General features: G+C 37.6%; 1 protein-coding gene across 1 annotated transcript in view; it reads right to left on the bottom strand.

Moving 5' to 3' along the window:
• uxs1 (UDP-glucuronate decarboxylase 1) overlaps positions 1-15,976 on the bottom strand; it is a 34,747-nt gene extending 18,771 nt beyond the window's left edge. Inside the window, exons 1-5 of the mRNA XM_085248915.1 lie at positions 15,257-15,976; positions 14,637-14,664; positions 9,403-9,451; positions 4,769-4,812; positions 2,739-2,799 (exon numbers count right to left, since the gene is read on the bottom strand). Of these exons, the coding sequence (XP_085105041.1) occupies positions 2,739-2,799; positions 4,769-4,812; positions 9,403-9,451; positions 14,637-14,664; positions 15,257-15,347 (273 nt within the window). The 5' untranslated portion in view covers positions 15,348-15,976. The remainder of the gene's footprint in view (positions 1-2,738; positions 2,800-4,768; positions 4,813-9,402; positions 9,452-14,636; positions 14,665-15,256) is intronic.
• Between the last annotated feature and the right edge of the window lie 444 nt (positions 15,977-16,420).

Genomic DNA, 16,420 nt, shown 5'->3' with positions numbered 1-16,420 from the left:
GGCACCCACCTCCATGTTTCACGGCCAACACTTTGCAGTTGCTGGTGTCCCCAAGCTGTTTAATCTCTTTCACTTTTTCCTTCTTACTCATAATACATAGAGGCTGATATCTTTCAGTGTGTTTCACACCTTGTATGCAGTCACTAAAGTAACTGCCGCACAGTTAATACTCGTGCGAAGTCAGACACACGATCATCCATTTTCCAACAGTACGCCTCTTAATCAATGCAGCATTTGTGTTTCAACTCATGTTCATTGCACTACTTATACTCTTGTGACCTCTTCAATCTTTATGAAAGCTTACTTTCTGTTTTTTATGCTTGCAGTGTCTTTCTAACCTTTCTAACACTTTATCTGCTAAATCATTAATGATTCTACTACACTGAATAAAATACTAAAGGGTTAACTTATTGATTCTTTACTCCACTCCAAGTATGGTCGTTTACTGCTGCTGCTGTCTATTATATCACACAAACAGTAATAGTATATAATTTTTACTTAGGAGTGGATCAGAATGGGAAGCCTCGGCTCCATCATTGATAGCTTTATGATTCCACTCTGCCCATAAACACTCAAGAGTTTCCACCTCAGGATAAGTGGGCTCAGAGTTAAGGGTTACATTCAGAGCTGGTCATTCATTTATAATGAAGACTATATTGTTGTTATCTACCTCACATTTTTATCAGATTGCACAGGGATATTCTCAGCAGGTTAACTGAATGCATGACCTGAATTATTGCCCGTTGTTGGAATAAGATGCATGTTGTGTTTCATTTTCTCATTACCAGTAGGCTCACATAATCCCTTAAAATGTTTATTTTGCACTGATGATATGTACATTTTTTAATTTGAAGTAACTATGCCATGTAGCCATGGCAGTAGACAATGCTTTGTATTCGTACATATTCATTTAGAAAATTAATGAAATTAAACTAATCTCAAATTTGGCCTCAATCTTGAGAAACTGGTTTTAGAACAACTGCTAGCGGTATTTAGTTACAACAGCAAGCTACACAGCACCAAAACTGCTTTTCTAAAGGTTACAAATAACTTATTCATGTCTTCAGACTTCAGACCAGGACAGACACATCTACGTCCTGGTGCTGCTTGACCTCAGTGCAGCTCCGACCAATATGGATTCAGTTGAACTGTTGATCACAATATAAACACATTTTTTTTATTTTAGTTTTGTGAAATCGTTTTTTGTCTGACTCACTTATTTTTATGTGTGTATGTCCAATCCAAGTATTTTGAGGCCACTGTTGTTAACATCTTTTATGTACAGTTACTAAAGTTACCAAATGGTTTTCATTGACCGTAAGAAAATAACAGAACTCTTCACTAACCCCCCCCCCCAACAAAAAAAAAACTGTGCCCACGTCACAACTTCCTGTTTGTTCCACTGCAGGATGGTGAGTAATTCAGAAGGTCCTTGGTTGCTACATTACTGCTCACAGTCTGACTCAAAGGAGGGCTAAAGAGCTAGATAATTAAGTACAGACTTCTTTTGAGAATATCTCGAGATGTTTCTGTGGTACACTGCCAACATTAATACTAGAGCTTATCCTTTTTTATCATATAAAGAATATAAAATTAAGCATAACGTAAAAATGAAAACTATGAATTAGCTTAAAGTTAATTTTTCATAATTGCTTGTGTGGTATCTGTATGTTTCAATGGTTTTCTGTCTGATGTTGTGTAGTTATAAATAAGCTGTATTTAGTTCGCACCATGTCACACAACACTACTGACCTTCTACTTCAGCACTAGGTCCAGCTCCACCCATTTGGCCCAATAGTGAGCACCACTTCAAGAATTAGGGTGGGCTATAGCTGCTGTAAAACTGCTATAAAGCAAGTGTTTTATAGGAAGCACTGATGGCCTTCGATCCAGGTCTGCTCTCTCAGACAGCACCTTAAGATTAGGGATGGGTACCGGTTCTGACATAAACGGTAGTAACCAGACTGAAAAGCAGCGCACATTTCGGTGCTTTTTTTTTTTTTTTTTTCCTGAGATGTCATACACTTTGGATTCTAGCCAATCATTTTACTTTTCCAAGGATAGTAGGCGGGCCCAGGTACACATGTTCTTTTAGAGCAGAGCTACAGATTAAAAGTGCCCAAGGCAAAGCGGTGAAAAGTCTGGCTGTACTTCACAGCAAAAGATGCAAACTCAGCAGCCTGCAACAAGTACTTTAAGGTGATACTGTCAAAGGAGGTAACACCTCGAATCTGATGAAACACCTGGCGACACATAGCGTTTTTTTAAAAGCCGAGAAATGCACCGTATTTGATAGCTTGCTGCAAGACCTCACACCAAGCACATCTACTGGGTGTGGTAGATCTCCATTAGCAAGTTAGCACAGATCGCCTCGTGCGTGGGGCTGGACGGTGCTTATCATTTTGCAGAAAAAAAGAGACTGCTAAAAATAAAAACATAAGAGGTTTTTGGACAAAGTTTGTGTTCTCCATTCTTTAAGCACCAGTAGAGCACCGTTTAAGCACCGGCACCATTTCAAAAGTACCGATTTGGCACCGGTATCGGATAAAACTTGAACGATACCCATCCCTACTTAAGATACACATTTCTGCAAGTTCTACTTCCCTCAGTTTGCTGTTAACATGGAGATAAGTCAGGCTTTGAGGAAAGCTTGTGCTTCTGTTGGCCGTTGCTTATGAAAGCTCAGGGTTATGTCATGGTTACTGAAAATACGATTTGCACTTGGATGTGTTACATACCAAAATTCTTTTACGATCCTTTTCTGACAGGAATTTCACCGGTGGGTATTTCTGAGAAAAACTGTAAGAGAGAACACAAAAACCTTTTGTAGAGAACATCTGGAGAAACAATCACATAAGCCCAAAGCAAAACAGAACAATCTAGGATCTTACTCTCAATCCAGGTCCTGTAATCTTATTAATAAACATCAATAAACTATATTTTATGGTTACCTTTGGTGTAGCTACAATTAAAAACAAAGATATAAGCTGGTTAATCATTTAGAGAAGTGTATTTATTTCAAGACTGCTTATGGGAATACAACACTGTTTCAAAAATAACCTCAACTTGATTATTAAAACTGGCCTTTAAATAACCACAACGCTGCACCACTAAGCCTGTGCTGTATGCATGATGAAACAAACGAACATTTTTCACAGAACATTCACATTTTTTGTGGAGGAATTATGCCCCACTCTTCTCCTTCAACAATGCTAAAGTTCATTGAGATTCGCTGGCATTCATTAATGCTCAACTCTTTGAAGGTCGCAGCAAAACATTTCAGTCAGGTTGAGTAAAGGACTTTGACCGGGCCATTGCAGCACCTTGATTCTTCTATTTTTTCATTTTAGCCTTTCTGTTGTAGATTTGCTGCTGTGCTCGGGATCACTTTAGTATCTCTGTAAATACAAGTCTGCGCATAAATTGTGTGTACGAACGTTTCACGCAAAATTCAGTGTTTAATCAATAATTTCACGTGTTTTACAAACACATTTTGTAGCACCTCTGACCAAACATATGAACAAATGAAGGCCTGGCTGTCGTAGGAAATTTTAAAATGAATGCGCTGCTACTACTCATAATAATTTTTACTATTGCCTTTTGGTTATTTATGGTTTTCCAAAACATCATGAACCAAAGAATATTTAGAATTACCATAAAAATCAAAAAGTATTCAATATTCCTTATCTATGACATCTTAAACAATCATATATTTCATTACAAAATTAGCTCACTCAAGGGGAAACAATATTCAGTACCTCCATTATTTTAGCTCAAGCTTTTATTCATTGATTTATTTAATTACTTTCTTTTAATACTGTTCACTCACAAGGAAACACTGTGAAAAGCAGCCCCTTTTTTTGGCTTGACAGCTAGTGTAAAGTGTTTGTGCTGATGTGCTGTGTTTGGGTTTTGTCAAACCTTACAGGCAAACATCTCCACTTTGAATTTACCAGAACGTCCACTCTTAGGAACACTGCAGCCTTTTAGTAACACACACCTGAATGCTCCATACCAGCAAACCCTGAGATCTTCTACTTTATAGAGGTGCTCACAGTTGCTGATGATCAAATAACTAAGGCCATTTGATTGGTGACACCTAATTGATATTTCCCCTCTTAAATCCTGTTAAAGCAGTAAGGGAGAACTGTTTTTCACAGGGCTTAGCTTTCAATGATCCACAGTCGCTCTTCAGGAGCACAAGGTAGATATAAAATGTGCTCCATTTAGAGGTTCTTGTTGCCCTCACACATGTTAAACTAGGGATAACGGGCTCATTTAAACACGTACCTTTGTATGTCAGTGTTATTAGCATTAAAGGTACTAAAGACAAATATGTATAATTAACACCTTCAAGCTGGATTACTGTACCCAGAGATGCTACCATAAAAACAATGCAAAATTAGGTTAATTAATTGATAGCCTGTGATGTAGAAATCTTCTTATCACAAGTAACAAATACCACCAGATGCAATTAATTAGCTGCTGTTGCATTCATTCTGTCTTCAACGTCTGTTAAAGAGAGATAAACCTTTTGAATAAGCACAGAATGTTAATCCATGTGCAAGTTATTCAGATGCAGCATTCTCAGTCTATAAGTGCCCTTTCAAATGAAAATTCAACAGTTTAAAGTAGGAAATGAAGGCATATATAACGCTGACCCTTAAACCTACTTATTAGTCCATTAAGCTTTCCTTCACACCGAGCTATGAGCAAATATTTTAAGATCTCAATGGAAACAAAAACAACAAAAAAACCAGATACAAACCTTTGTTCCAGGTCACGAATCTTTTCTTTGAGAGGAGCCACAACCTAAAGTGAGATAAAAAAGGGAGAAATGCATGAGCTGAATTAGCAATGCCCTTAAGTAAATAATAAATTAATCCTCCAGTGGTTCAATTTTACCACCGCAGCATGCTAATGTAAGTTTATCACTAAGTTCATGTTATTTTCATAACATTGATTTAGTCAAGAGATGAAATCATGTGTATTCCTTGCAAAACGTGCAAATTTTTATGTTTACTGAATATTCCTGTCCTTTAGACCCAAACTAGTCCTATACAATACAAACAATTCAAAAAGCATAGTGATCCCTATGGACATTTGAAAATATTTTTCCTTTGGTACAGACAATTCAAAAAAGAAATTACACAAATACAAAAAATGATTAGTGCACAAACTTACACTTTAGAGAATTACAGATTAAAGCAGCAAGAAATGATAGATATTCCCAGAGAGAATTGAGTCAGGGCTGATGGAAACATTTCACTGTAGTTGAAGAGAAATGTGAGTCGAATTTCAAGATTAAAAGGATGGAAAAAGGATGAACTTCACAGACAGCAACTTTGTCAAATGTATCGTATATCCAATGATTTATAATAACCAAATGCTATAAACACGCTCGCTGCGGATTGTTTTAATATAATTGCCTATTTCACTGCAGGATTCTTCTCAAAAAACCTGACCTGTCGAATGTCAGAAATAGATTTTTTTTATTTTAGTTTATATCTAACAATTTTAAAGGACAGAAAACCAACATGACTATATTAACACTGCCTGTTTTGTCTGACCAACACTCTGAACCAGCAATTACAACTTCACTGTATGCACTGAACTCGAGAGAAACCAGAACAAAACTAATTTATAGTACCGTTGCATTAAAAATAACTATTCAATGAAGTCTTTGCCTATTACTCAAAACTCCCTGCAGCTACCTGCAGTGACAGTGTTTTCTACAGGTATAACTATATGACTGAACTAGAATCTACCCCTTGCATTTCTATGCCAACCACTCAACCTGTGGTTTGCATCCATTTGTGTGTTTAAATAAATACATGGAGTAAAGACTTTCAAAGTATTTAATAGTTGGGAACCACAGACCTTTTAAAAGGTCAAAAGATATTTTTGGGGCATTTACCAATTGGAAGGTCAGTGGTTCAATTCCCAGCCCTTCCAGGCAGCACGTTAAAGTGTCCCTGAGCAAAATACTAAACCCTAAACTGTCCCTGATGAATCACAGAAGCTTGTGTGTGACAGTTAGAATCTGCTTAAAAGGCACAGAACAGAGTATGTGTGCTTATGTGGTCAGGTGAAATGGCATGTAGTCTAAAATGCAACAGCCCATATTATAAAATACCCTCACCTTATTGTTTTATCCCATTAACACTGGTTTGTAATATTACCATAAGAGCAAATAAATCCTCAAGTCATCAACAAAACCACGTGTTGTGTGATCACAGTGACCTTGGCCAATGGCAAAAAAAGAAATCTAATCAGCCGCACCAAATGTAATCAATTTCCCTCCATATGTTCCTGCAATATCATTCCCACGAATGGGCCAAACATGAGCTCACAGTGACATCTGATCGTCAAATAAAAAGTATTCACTTTTGACTTCAACTATGAAAAAAAAATCCCCTGCTTTCAAGAGCAGTCATGTTAATGAGAGTGTGACGGTTGGACGAAGGTACAGACGGACAAGCCAAAAAAAAAAAAAAAACGCAGCACCTCTGGGCACAGCTGTCGTGGCACTGAGGCATAAACAGGACTGAAGAGGTTTCAGGATGCACAAAGTGCAACAATCCTATTTTTAGCTAACAGGAGTAAAATCTCCTCACAATCTTTTATTGAATTCATTTAAGTGCTTTATGGCAGCAAGTCATTTCCCAGGTTCAGTGTATAAATAACAAGTCTGCTTGCACCTCATGTTATAATCACAGTGTGGATTTATACTTCAAACTTCAAACTGATTAAAAGGTTACCAGTAATATGATGGCTTTCACGGGATCGAAAACTCTAAGGTCAACATCATAACAGACTGCAATTATTTCAGTGACCATCTGCAATCTGTGAAAAGCACTCCCTTTTAGTCAGTGTTAAGGGAATTATAATTGCTTTTACGAAGCTGGCTTTAAACAGTGTGTGTCCTCGTGTGCATCAAATTCAGTTTCGATTCAATTTGCTGGATGGAGCCAACAAAAATGAACTCCAAATAACTGTTTTCCTGAATAAAAACACAGATTTACATTCAAAAACTCTGAGTGATACACAGCAACTGAAAATTTCAATGCATGCAATGCTACACCAGCTTTATCATGTGACTCTATGATTAGTTCATTACCAGCCCCCTGGAGAACTTCAGGACATGTTGAGGAGGTAATTTAGCCATTTGAATCAGCTGTGTTTGATCAAGGACACATCTAAAACCTGCAGGACACCAGCACTCGAGGCCTGGAGTTGCTCCCCCCTGGATTAATGTAAATCGACAAATCTTCATTAACGGATATGTTACAGCAGATTTGCAGACTATCAACCAAACAACAATTATTTTACCTCTAATAATCTTGCCCTGATCTAAGTAACTATTGTGTACCAGACTGTGTCACAAAGTGAATACTCACATTAAACCTTAATGTAAAAGTAACAAAAAAATAACAAAAACAACTTTTTTCTAAGAGTCAAAACTCAGGAAATGTTTCATTACTTTAACAAGAAACAAAGAGCATCTATCTAGCTTTTTTATACTGAAATAGTAAAGAAAACTCTATACACATACTGCACGCAATAACCACCAAGTTGAAATGGTAAGCGTTTAATTATTATTTTGACGGGGGGTTATAAGTTAGTGCAGTATATTTAAGACCAAAGTCAAAACCAACAACTCAACCATTAAAAAAAAAACCTTAAAAAAGCTTCTAGTCTTTATTTAACATTTTTTTCAGACCTGTCACAGAATGATGAGGCGTAGACAAATGTAAACAGCAAAAATTAGCTGGTGAGTGTTTTTTTGTTTTGGTCTGCAGACCTGACTCCACGCATCTACGATCCTATTTGTCACCACTTGTACAAATATTTAAATCCATTTTCACTTTATGAAAAATCCCCTGCAGTTGGTCACACTTAACTATCCACCTGTGCTGCCTGTTCTAAATCCTAGAATTAGGAGTCAGCTCACAATTTGTCGCTCGCCTGAGAATAATAATTTCCCTCGGCTACAGAGCTTATTGCGCAGTAACTGCTGCAGCTGTTACTGATGACGACACTGTTAATTCACTCAACAAGAAGCAACCCTGCTGTGCACTATTTGTAGATCTGTCCAAGGCTTTTGATACTGTCAGCAACAGTCTTGTCACAGAATTTGCTCTTTGTGGGTTTTGATGTTTAATGCCTTAACAGATTTGAAATATATCTCCCAGGATTACGTCTAACAATAGTTTCACCCAAGTCACAAGAGGGCAGATAAAGATGTGCATGCAGATTTACTACTATTTACTCTTTACCAAAATTCAATACTTCAGAAAATAATTTATGATTAATGTTTCCAGTCTTATGCATGTACTAAATTACATTCAACAAAAACTGCAGTTACATGCTCTTCTCCACATCATTTACATTGCTTGGGCGACCCTTCCAGCCTTATAGAAAAACTGTCCTCGAAAGATAACACTGAATATTTTAACTGTGGCTATCTGCAAAAGTGCTGCTGGACGAGATCATTATAGCACTTTTTATGGAGTTATATTGAAAGCTTTGATGATCCTTGCTGACAGAAGGCACCCTCATTTATATAACTTTATCACTTGCTCTAATAATAAAAAAAATAAATAAATAAAATTTAAAAAAAACAGGTCACAGAAAAACTAGAGCAAGAAACATAAACAATACAATCGTTGAACTAGGAACAGCTGGTTTCCAATAGCAATTTCCTGACAATAATTTGACAGCAAGCAGTACAAAAAGGCTGGAAAGTATGTGTCAATATATTATTCAGTCAACAGTTGTTCAGTTTTTAGCAGAGTATTGATAAGCTTCAAACAAAGAAATGTCATCCTAGAGGTTAAAAAACAAACAAACAAACAAAGAAAAAACCAACCATCCACTTTACTCTTAAATTCATGGTAATCTGTGAGTCAAGAAAAAAAAAGTGAGTCAAAAAACAAATAAAATTCTAAAGACTACGTTGAAAAGAAACTAACTGTGTTATAGGTCTTCCAAACTAAATAAAAAAATTCTAAACTTACAGTTTGGTAACAGAAAAAACTACAATACATGGTCAATGAAAAGTATATAAACAAATAATAAGAAAAGTGACTCCAACCATATGAAAAGCAGATTATTGAACAATTTTGACAAAAAGGTGACCTAATTTGGGGTGGTGGGTGTGTTTTTCAACAAAAAAACAAAACAAATCTCGGTCAGATTAATAAGGAAAGAAGTAAAAGCATGGATTGTCCCAACACGTACACCTTTGTGAGGGCGTATTCTAGTAAATTATTAATACAAATGTCAAATATGTCTGTGAAAAAGTGAAACAGTAGCTGATAACACAGAGCAGAGCTCCTTGGACCTGTGAATATAAAACAGATCAGTGTGGTGAGAACTGCTTTTTTGTTTCAAACTCACGTCTTCAATTTGTTGCTTGATCTTCATTTCTCCGATTTCTTGTATTGATCTATGAAGAGAGAGAGATACAAAGAAAAGGCCAAAGGACTTAATCAAGGACAAGGATATAACTACAAGTTTAAGCATGCTGTGACCTATAGGCAGCAACACACAACACATCACCTGTCTGTTCATTCAACCCTCTACATTCATTGTTTCTGCTTACTGTTAACTGATAGTGAAGCAGAACAGGGATGAGTGTTTCCGGCTAGCTCAAGAAGGTAATCAATTATAATAATGATTAAAAGGCAAGGGAAAAGTCCAGCTAAATGCAACTGATTAATACAATACAGAAATGTCTTACATGCTTTACCCAAATCACAGTAAATATTTTGTATAGCTTTATTTCATTACATGCACCTAAGTAGCTTAATGTTTTTATCAATTACCTTCTAAACTTAATTTGAATTTATTTGCATGTCTAGTAGTGACATGGCTTGTTTAACCCTTCATATTTACAGATCGACACAACAAACATTCAAATATTGATTTCAAATATTGCGATCAAATATATCGATGCATAAATAATCCCAGTGAGCCAAAAGCTCCGGCTTGAGACTGCTCTAAAAGCTCAGTTTCCAACATTTTTTCTACTTTTGCGTTGTGCTGATGTCAACTGAAGGGAAGTAGTATGCAAGTATTTTCTGTTTTGGTTGACACCACAACAACAGCCAAAAGGCAAAATGTTTGTTCTCACAACATCACAGATGACTAAACAACACAGCCCAATTTGAAGCCGGATTTTGGGCTAGGCTAATGCTCTCAGAGGGGGGAGTCCCATCTGTAAATTACACTGCTGAAGAGCCAGAACCGCTAGATGTAAATAACATTATATCAATGAAATGTTTGTCTTGTATGGATAATCAGATCAAACAGCTTATGACTATAGTCTGCTAGTAAGATTACAGAGAGCAGCTTTATAAGTCGTTTAAGCTGTTTTACAACAGCTAAAAAAAATGTATGTAGAAAAGCAGTTAAAAGCAACAATGAGAGAGATGCAACACAGTCACTATTTTATGCACTTCTATATTTCCTGAGTGCAGAAGGCTTCCACTTCTGTTTGCATTTCAGACCATTTCTCTCAGGTATCTTTTAACAGGAATACAAATATTTTTTTCTGAACAGCAAGCACAATCCAGGAATAAAATACAGAGCTGGAAGCGAGCATAGCTGACTTCAAAGTCAGCCAGCATACCCACCATCTTTGAACAGGATTAACACATCTTACTACGCGCTGCTTTTTCACCATCGCTACCACACTGCAGCTGTTTCATTACAATTCAATCTACTCCTGACAGCTAAGTCTCCTCAGAACGCCAGGAGTAGAATGCCTTTTTTATATTACTCCTTTTATTTCATATCATACAAGGCGGTAGATTCATAACCGTAAATTCCTGTTGTTGTGCAGCAATAAGCATCTGTCATTATGGAGTAATGACACATTGTAGACTGATCTCCACAGACACTTGTCAGGACTGGTTAATTAAACAGATAAAACAGCACAAAACAGAAGAGCAGAATGGTCGTCTTCATGAGACGCCCTACTTCTGGCAAAAAATGAGACATTATAGAGATGAGTAAACATTATGCCAGCATTCGGGAATGCTATCAATTCTGATTAGTGTTAAGTGCATCGTTGGAGACTTACATCGGCTATATTTTTTCCCACCCATTTGAAGTACAACAATTTGGCCACAACTACTAATACAAAAGCTTCCTCGGCATGTTTACAATTTGAAACAGAAAAAAGCTGGTATTTATGTTTATGAGTTTATTAAACACATCTACATAAATGTCTTGATGTCTCGCAGATTTTCTGCATTTTATGCTTCAAGCCCTTCATAGGGCTTGTTGAAATCAATCACATCTGTCAATAGCCTAATCACATTTAAAGTGTTGATAAAATTCTGGTGTGGCAAACCATGCAAAACATTGTACAGATAATCAAGTTAATGTGCCGAGTGAGGCTAATGTTAACAGTGCTACTGACAGCAGTCTTCTATCACTGAAGGTTAATTTTCACACAGCTGTGCAGCATGTGTTTACACATCAGTCCCATCGAGTGGTTACATGCCAGTTTACTCTGACTCAGTTTACATTCACCCATTCATTTTCTAAAACAACACAAAAGAAGGCTAGCTATACAACTTCCCATAACTGAGGGAGCACTGCTGACATCAGCGGAGACAAGGAAAAAAATCTAATTGTGTCTAAATGTGAATTCTCCTCACTTTAATTTGATCCAAATGGAAGAAAAGTATTAGTATTGAGTAGGGCTGCAACAAACGATTATTTTGATAGCTTACAGCTTGAAGTGTTTAAGGTATTTGCTAACTAAAAATAAAGACAAGATGATTGTTTATTAAACTTTTAATGAAATTTGCAGATGTCTCAGTGGAGTTTAATAAACTTGGCCGTCTGTTCTATGTAAAATATAACAGGACACTGGAGTAAATTCTCTACCATTTCACACTTCTGTTTAATCAGTTCTGTTTGACATTTATTCAGCTGTGTAAAAACGATAACTTTAATCTCAGCCAAACCAATTTACTGAGGAACAAATAAAACACTGAAAAAAGCCAAACAATAACATTTTTAAATTAGCTGACTTATATATCATGTTTAACCTGAGTAACGAAAGATCACGGGGGTTTGAAAATTATAGGCTGGGAGTCCGGTGTTCTCACCAGCTCTAGTAAGCCTTGAACCCCGGCTAGCTATCGAGCTGGTGGGTAACAGACGTCTCCGAAAACATTGGAGCGCTTTTGAAAATATGTGGTGTCTTGATAAACTGAGCAGATATTTGAAGTTTACACAGCTACATTCTCGCCTGAAAATATGTTAACAGTTTATTTTGTGAACCAGAAAGAATAAGAGTAATATTAAAACTAAGTAGCTGCCGCCATTGTTGGAAACTGGAATTGGCAAGGCCGCGTCACTGTAACGTAATTGGCCTACAAATGCGGCCTCCGAAGGATGGAGGTCACTGCTTCTTCTTATTCTTCGGGGGTTTAACGGCAGCTGGCATCCCTGGACATGCAGTGCTACCATCTTCTGATTCAGCCCGTTATTACACTCTTAAATCCTACTACTTATTCCTGCGTCTTTCGGGATCTTACAAAGCTTCAAACAACGCGTCGACTATTAAATTAGTCGTCGACGATTTTAATAGTCGACGTAATCGTGACTATTAGACTAATCGTGGCTGCCCTAGTATTGAGCTTTTCCCCACAGTAGCTACTCAAACTGAAAGAGTGTGTGTGTGTGTGTGTGTGTGTGTGTGTGTGTGTGTGTGTGTGTGTGTGTGTGTGTGTGTGTGTGTGTGTTTTTAAACACATTCATAGAGTACTTCATGCTGTGAACTTGAATGCTTTATATTCATTGGATCCACAACTACAACCATTTCAGAATCACTAATGTCTCTGGACTGCGGGTGGAAGTTAAGGCACCCACAAGGAGAACATGCAAACTCCACAGAAAGGCCTTGGCCAACAAGAAGAGTCAATCCAGACCATTTTTCCTGTAAGGCGACAGTGCTAACCACTGTACCGCCCAAGTATGGCAATTAACTAAGACCAAGCATAACTTTTATGAATGTTTATCATACTTTTCCGTTCTCATTCATTTTCTGTTTGCTAAACCGTGTATGCAGTATAAAATCCCCACTGACTGCTCTTAAACAGCTATTAATTTAATCTAAAACATTGCAATGATGACATTAACAAGCAAAATGCCAATCACTGCAGTGACTGTTGTGCACTTTTTCAGAGTCAGTAATAAACTATGGTGTAAAACAAAGGTTTCAATTAATAAAGCAGTTCTGCTTTATTAAGACAAAACATAAGGCTCCTATGGCTGTGTGAATATGGGAGAACAACAAGTTTCAATTTTACTTGGCTGATGTTTTTTGCTCTAATAACTATAATTAACAGTACACAAGTATTTTTTTTTATCTTTTCATTAATGGAAATTTCATTTTGTATATGTATAATAAAACACTGACCTTTTAATGGCTCTACACCTGCTGCAACAGGTTACAGATACTATTGTTCACTTTACCTCAAGTCTCAATGTAAATGCTTAAAGTTATTGTACTTTTGTACAAATATAATCAAACTAAAAATGAAAAGCAGTATGTTATAATTCATCTTGTGTTTTACATGTTTGTGACACTGTAGTGACACATCCAAAACCATTTTAGATGGCAATAATGCTACTGTATCTGTCTCAGGTTCTTTGAGCACTTTAAATAATGCTGACAGCTGAGTGGGTCATGTTGGAGCTAATGAGGACTGAACAACAGTTCAGTATCTCAGTATAGTTTCTCTCTGAAATTACATAAATGCACGAATAAAGGAAAAAGCAGATTGTTACCCTCTCAGATTACCCACTACTACATTACCATTATGAGACAGACAGAGTTGTCCTGGCCAGTAAATTAGTGACGCATTAGGTACAATACTATATTCACACACAGCACACGGGCAAATTGGTCATGGGTTAATCAGCTGCCATTCCCATTATGGAGGCTTGGGACCAGCACTATGAGTAAACCAGCTTTTGATCCCCAGACGCAGAGTTTGTGTCTCCTCTCGGCCTCAAACCAGGTTTACTTGTTAGTTAAGTTGGGCAGCAGCGACTGGTGGAAAAACTTGTAATGCACCTTGCAGTTATTGAGTCGACCATGAACTCCTCTGTATGCCAAAGTATTTTAAAGTCAAATATGAGACCATCTGCCTGACAGATAAAGCCTTGCTGAAACTGGGTGAAGCAGTTGGTCCATGAACCCTAGAACAGCACCAAATCGACAGCAGAATAACTTGGACATTAGGGTGGAGCAAGGGGTGTTGTGTTCCAACCACCCAGACAAAGTCCAGACCTAAACCTGAGTGAAATGCTTTATTGCAACCTTAAGAGAGCTTTGCATAAACAAATGCTCCCAGCCGTGAATGAAGTGAAGCAATGTCATAAAGAAGAGTGGGACCACAATTCCTTCACATTGATATGAGAGACTGATAAAGTCACACAGAAAGCCATTACTTCAATTGTTGCTGTTAAAGCTGGTTTTACAAGCTACTGAATCATGGGGTGTGTAGTGTACTCAGTTCTCCCAAAGGAATGCACAGAGTTCTGTGAAAACTCTCTTTTATATGATTATACATGATTTCAAGCAGAAGATAAATGAATTACTATACCTCATGTTGGTGTATGTTCCCCAAACAGCTAAAAGAGAGAAAGAGAACACATAATAATGGCATCATCATGAATGCAATACGAATAAACAGAGCAGTGCCACATTGAGGCAGCTAGACTTTCAATGATAAACACAAAAACCGCTGAAGACAAACAAGTAATGAAAACTGATCCAATTGTTTTTTCAACTACTGCTGTACAGTTTCACAAGTGGATCTGAAATCACTGAGCAATGAACTTACTATAGCAGTTAGTGTCATTATTAGAACTGTCACATTTTGACTGTGTCCAATCTCTGAACACTTGCAACAAATGTTTATTCTCAGTATTAATTAGCCTGCTCATTACTTTGTCAATTTTTCAGATTAATTCCTAAAATATCCTTTAAATTTCCCAAAGGCATTAGAAACAATTATATGAAATCAAAAACATCCAGAGGGGGCGACTTGTAGGCAGTCTACCCTTTGAAAGGTGCACTCTGGAGGACTAGAGGACTGGGGGGCTTGGCCACCCAACAGTTGGTTGTTGTCACACGAGTACAGTTTGTCATGAGTGAAAATAAACTGTAGAGATGGCAACTTGGCGACAAGAATAAAAGATTTTTTAAAAATCGTACGCTTACAGGCAATATAGGCGATCAAAGCGAGGGCAAAAAGCAGCTTCATGATTCTTCTGTTTAAGCTTGATATCATCCAGATGATCCGCTTCATCATCCGCTCAATGCAGCAGGACCAGGAAACAAGCGAACCGCACGTTCAGGTCCAGCTATAGCATTTTGTTTTACAGCGGTTCATGTCCTCGGTGTGTCTCGGTTTTACTGGGCGGACAGGCTGGCGATGGCACCACAAATTCACAGAAAGTGTAGCCTGGCGGGGCAGGCAAGGGACAGATGCTACGTCCTGCTACGTCAACACCGAGCGGGAGCAGTTTACGTGGCTAGCAGCGCACGCACAGGTAGCACACAAAAAGGTGGCAATCTAAACCGTGGAGTGTCAACGTTCACAACTACGCCTAAACTTATTCGCTGACCCCATTTATACCCACACGGAGAAGGCGGTCATATTAGCTGCAGTACATGGCTACTTCTTTCGTACGCGGATGTGACTATCACACAGCTTCAAACTACTGTAACGCATTGATAACACTACGGACAGTTAGCCGTTAGCTTCACATTAAGCTACGCCTGTATAACAAGATTCTAAACTAAATATAACTGTCATTGAAACAATAGCAGAAATAAGCCGTGGCTAACGTTCATATTCGAATAAGCACCGCGAGAATAAATAAGTCGCTAATTTTAACCCCACTGAAATGTCGAAGTTTGCTCCTCTCGCCTGGGCCAAGGAATAACAGATGAGCGACTGCTCGGTGCTCGATTAAGCAGCCTGATTTTCTTGCAGCCTCTGTGACGTTCGTGAAATGTTGTGTGTGTACATATATACAATTTTATTTTTTAATTTTAGACATATCTTCCCCAAATTGTTGTTATTTGTAGTATTTTTTTTAATTCCATTCTTTAAGAAGGCGTAGCTTTCAAGTTCCAAACTCATTTCTTTTCATAACACACAATGGCTCATTCATTGCGCTACTTTCCAGTCTGAAGTGAACCTTGTTGAGTTTCCCATTTAAACCACTGTATCCCATTTTCCGCTTACTTGTTCTTGTTTATATACTACTGGGCGTAGTGTACCTGGAATCGAGTATTTTAACCGATGCATGAAACCACACATTTATAGACATAGGTTTTAACGGCTGCCGTTTTCTTTGTGAGTAGTCATCTTCAAGT

Source organism: Mchenga conophoros, linkage group LG16, assembly GCF_057382185.1.
Source record: "Mchenga conophoros isolate Kocher_MC1m ecotype Shallow Benthic linkage group LG16, M_conophoros_male_GT1.1, whole genome shotgun sequence".
Taxonomy (NCBI): domain Eukaryota; kingdom Metazoa; phylum Chordata; class Actinopteri; order Cichliformes; family Cichlidae; genus Mchenga; species Mchenga conophoros.
The sequence above is the reverse complement of the archived record's forward strand: the minus strand, read 5'-3'. Positions and strand labels throughout refer to the sequence as shown.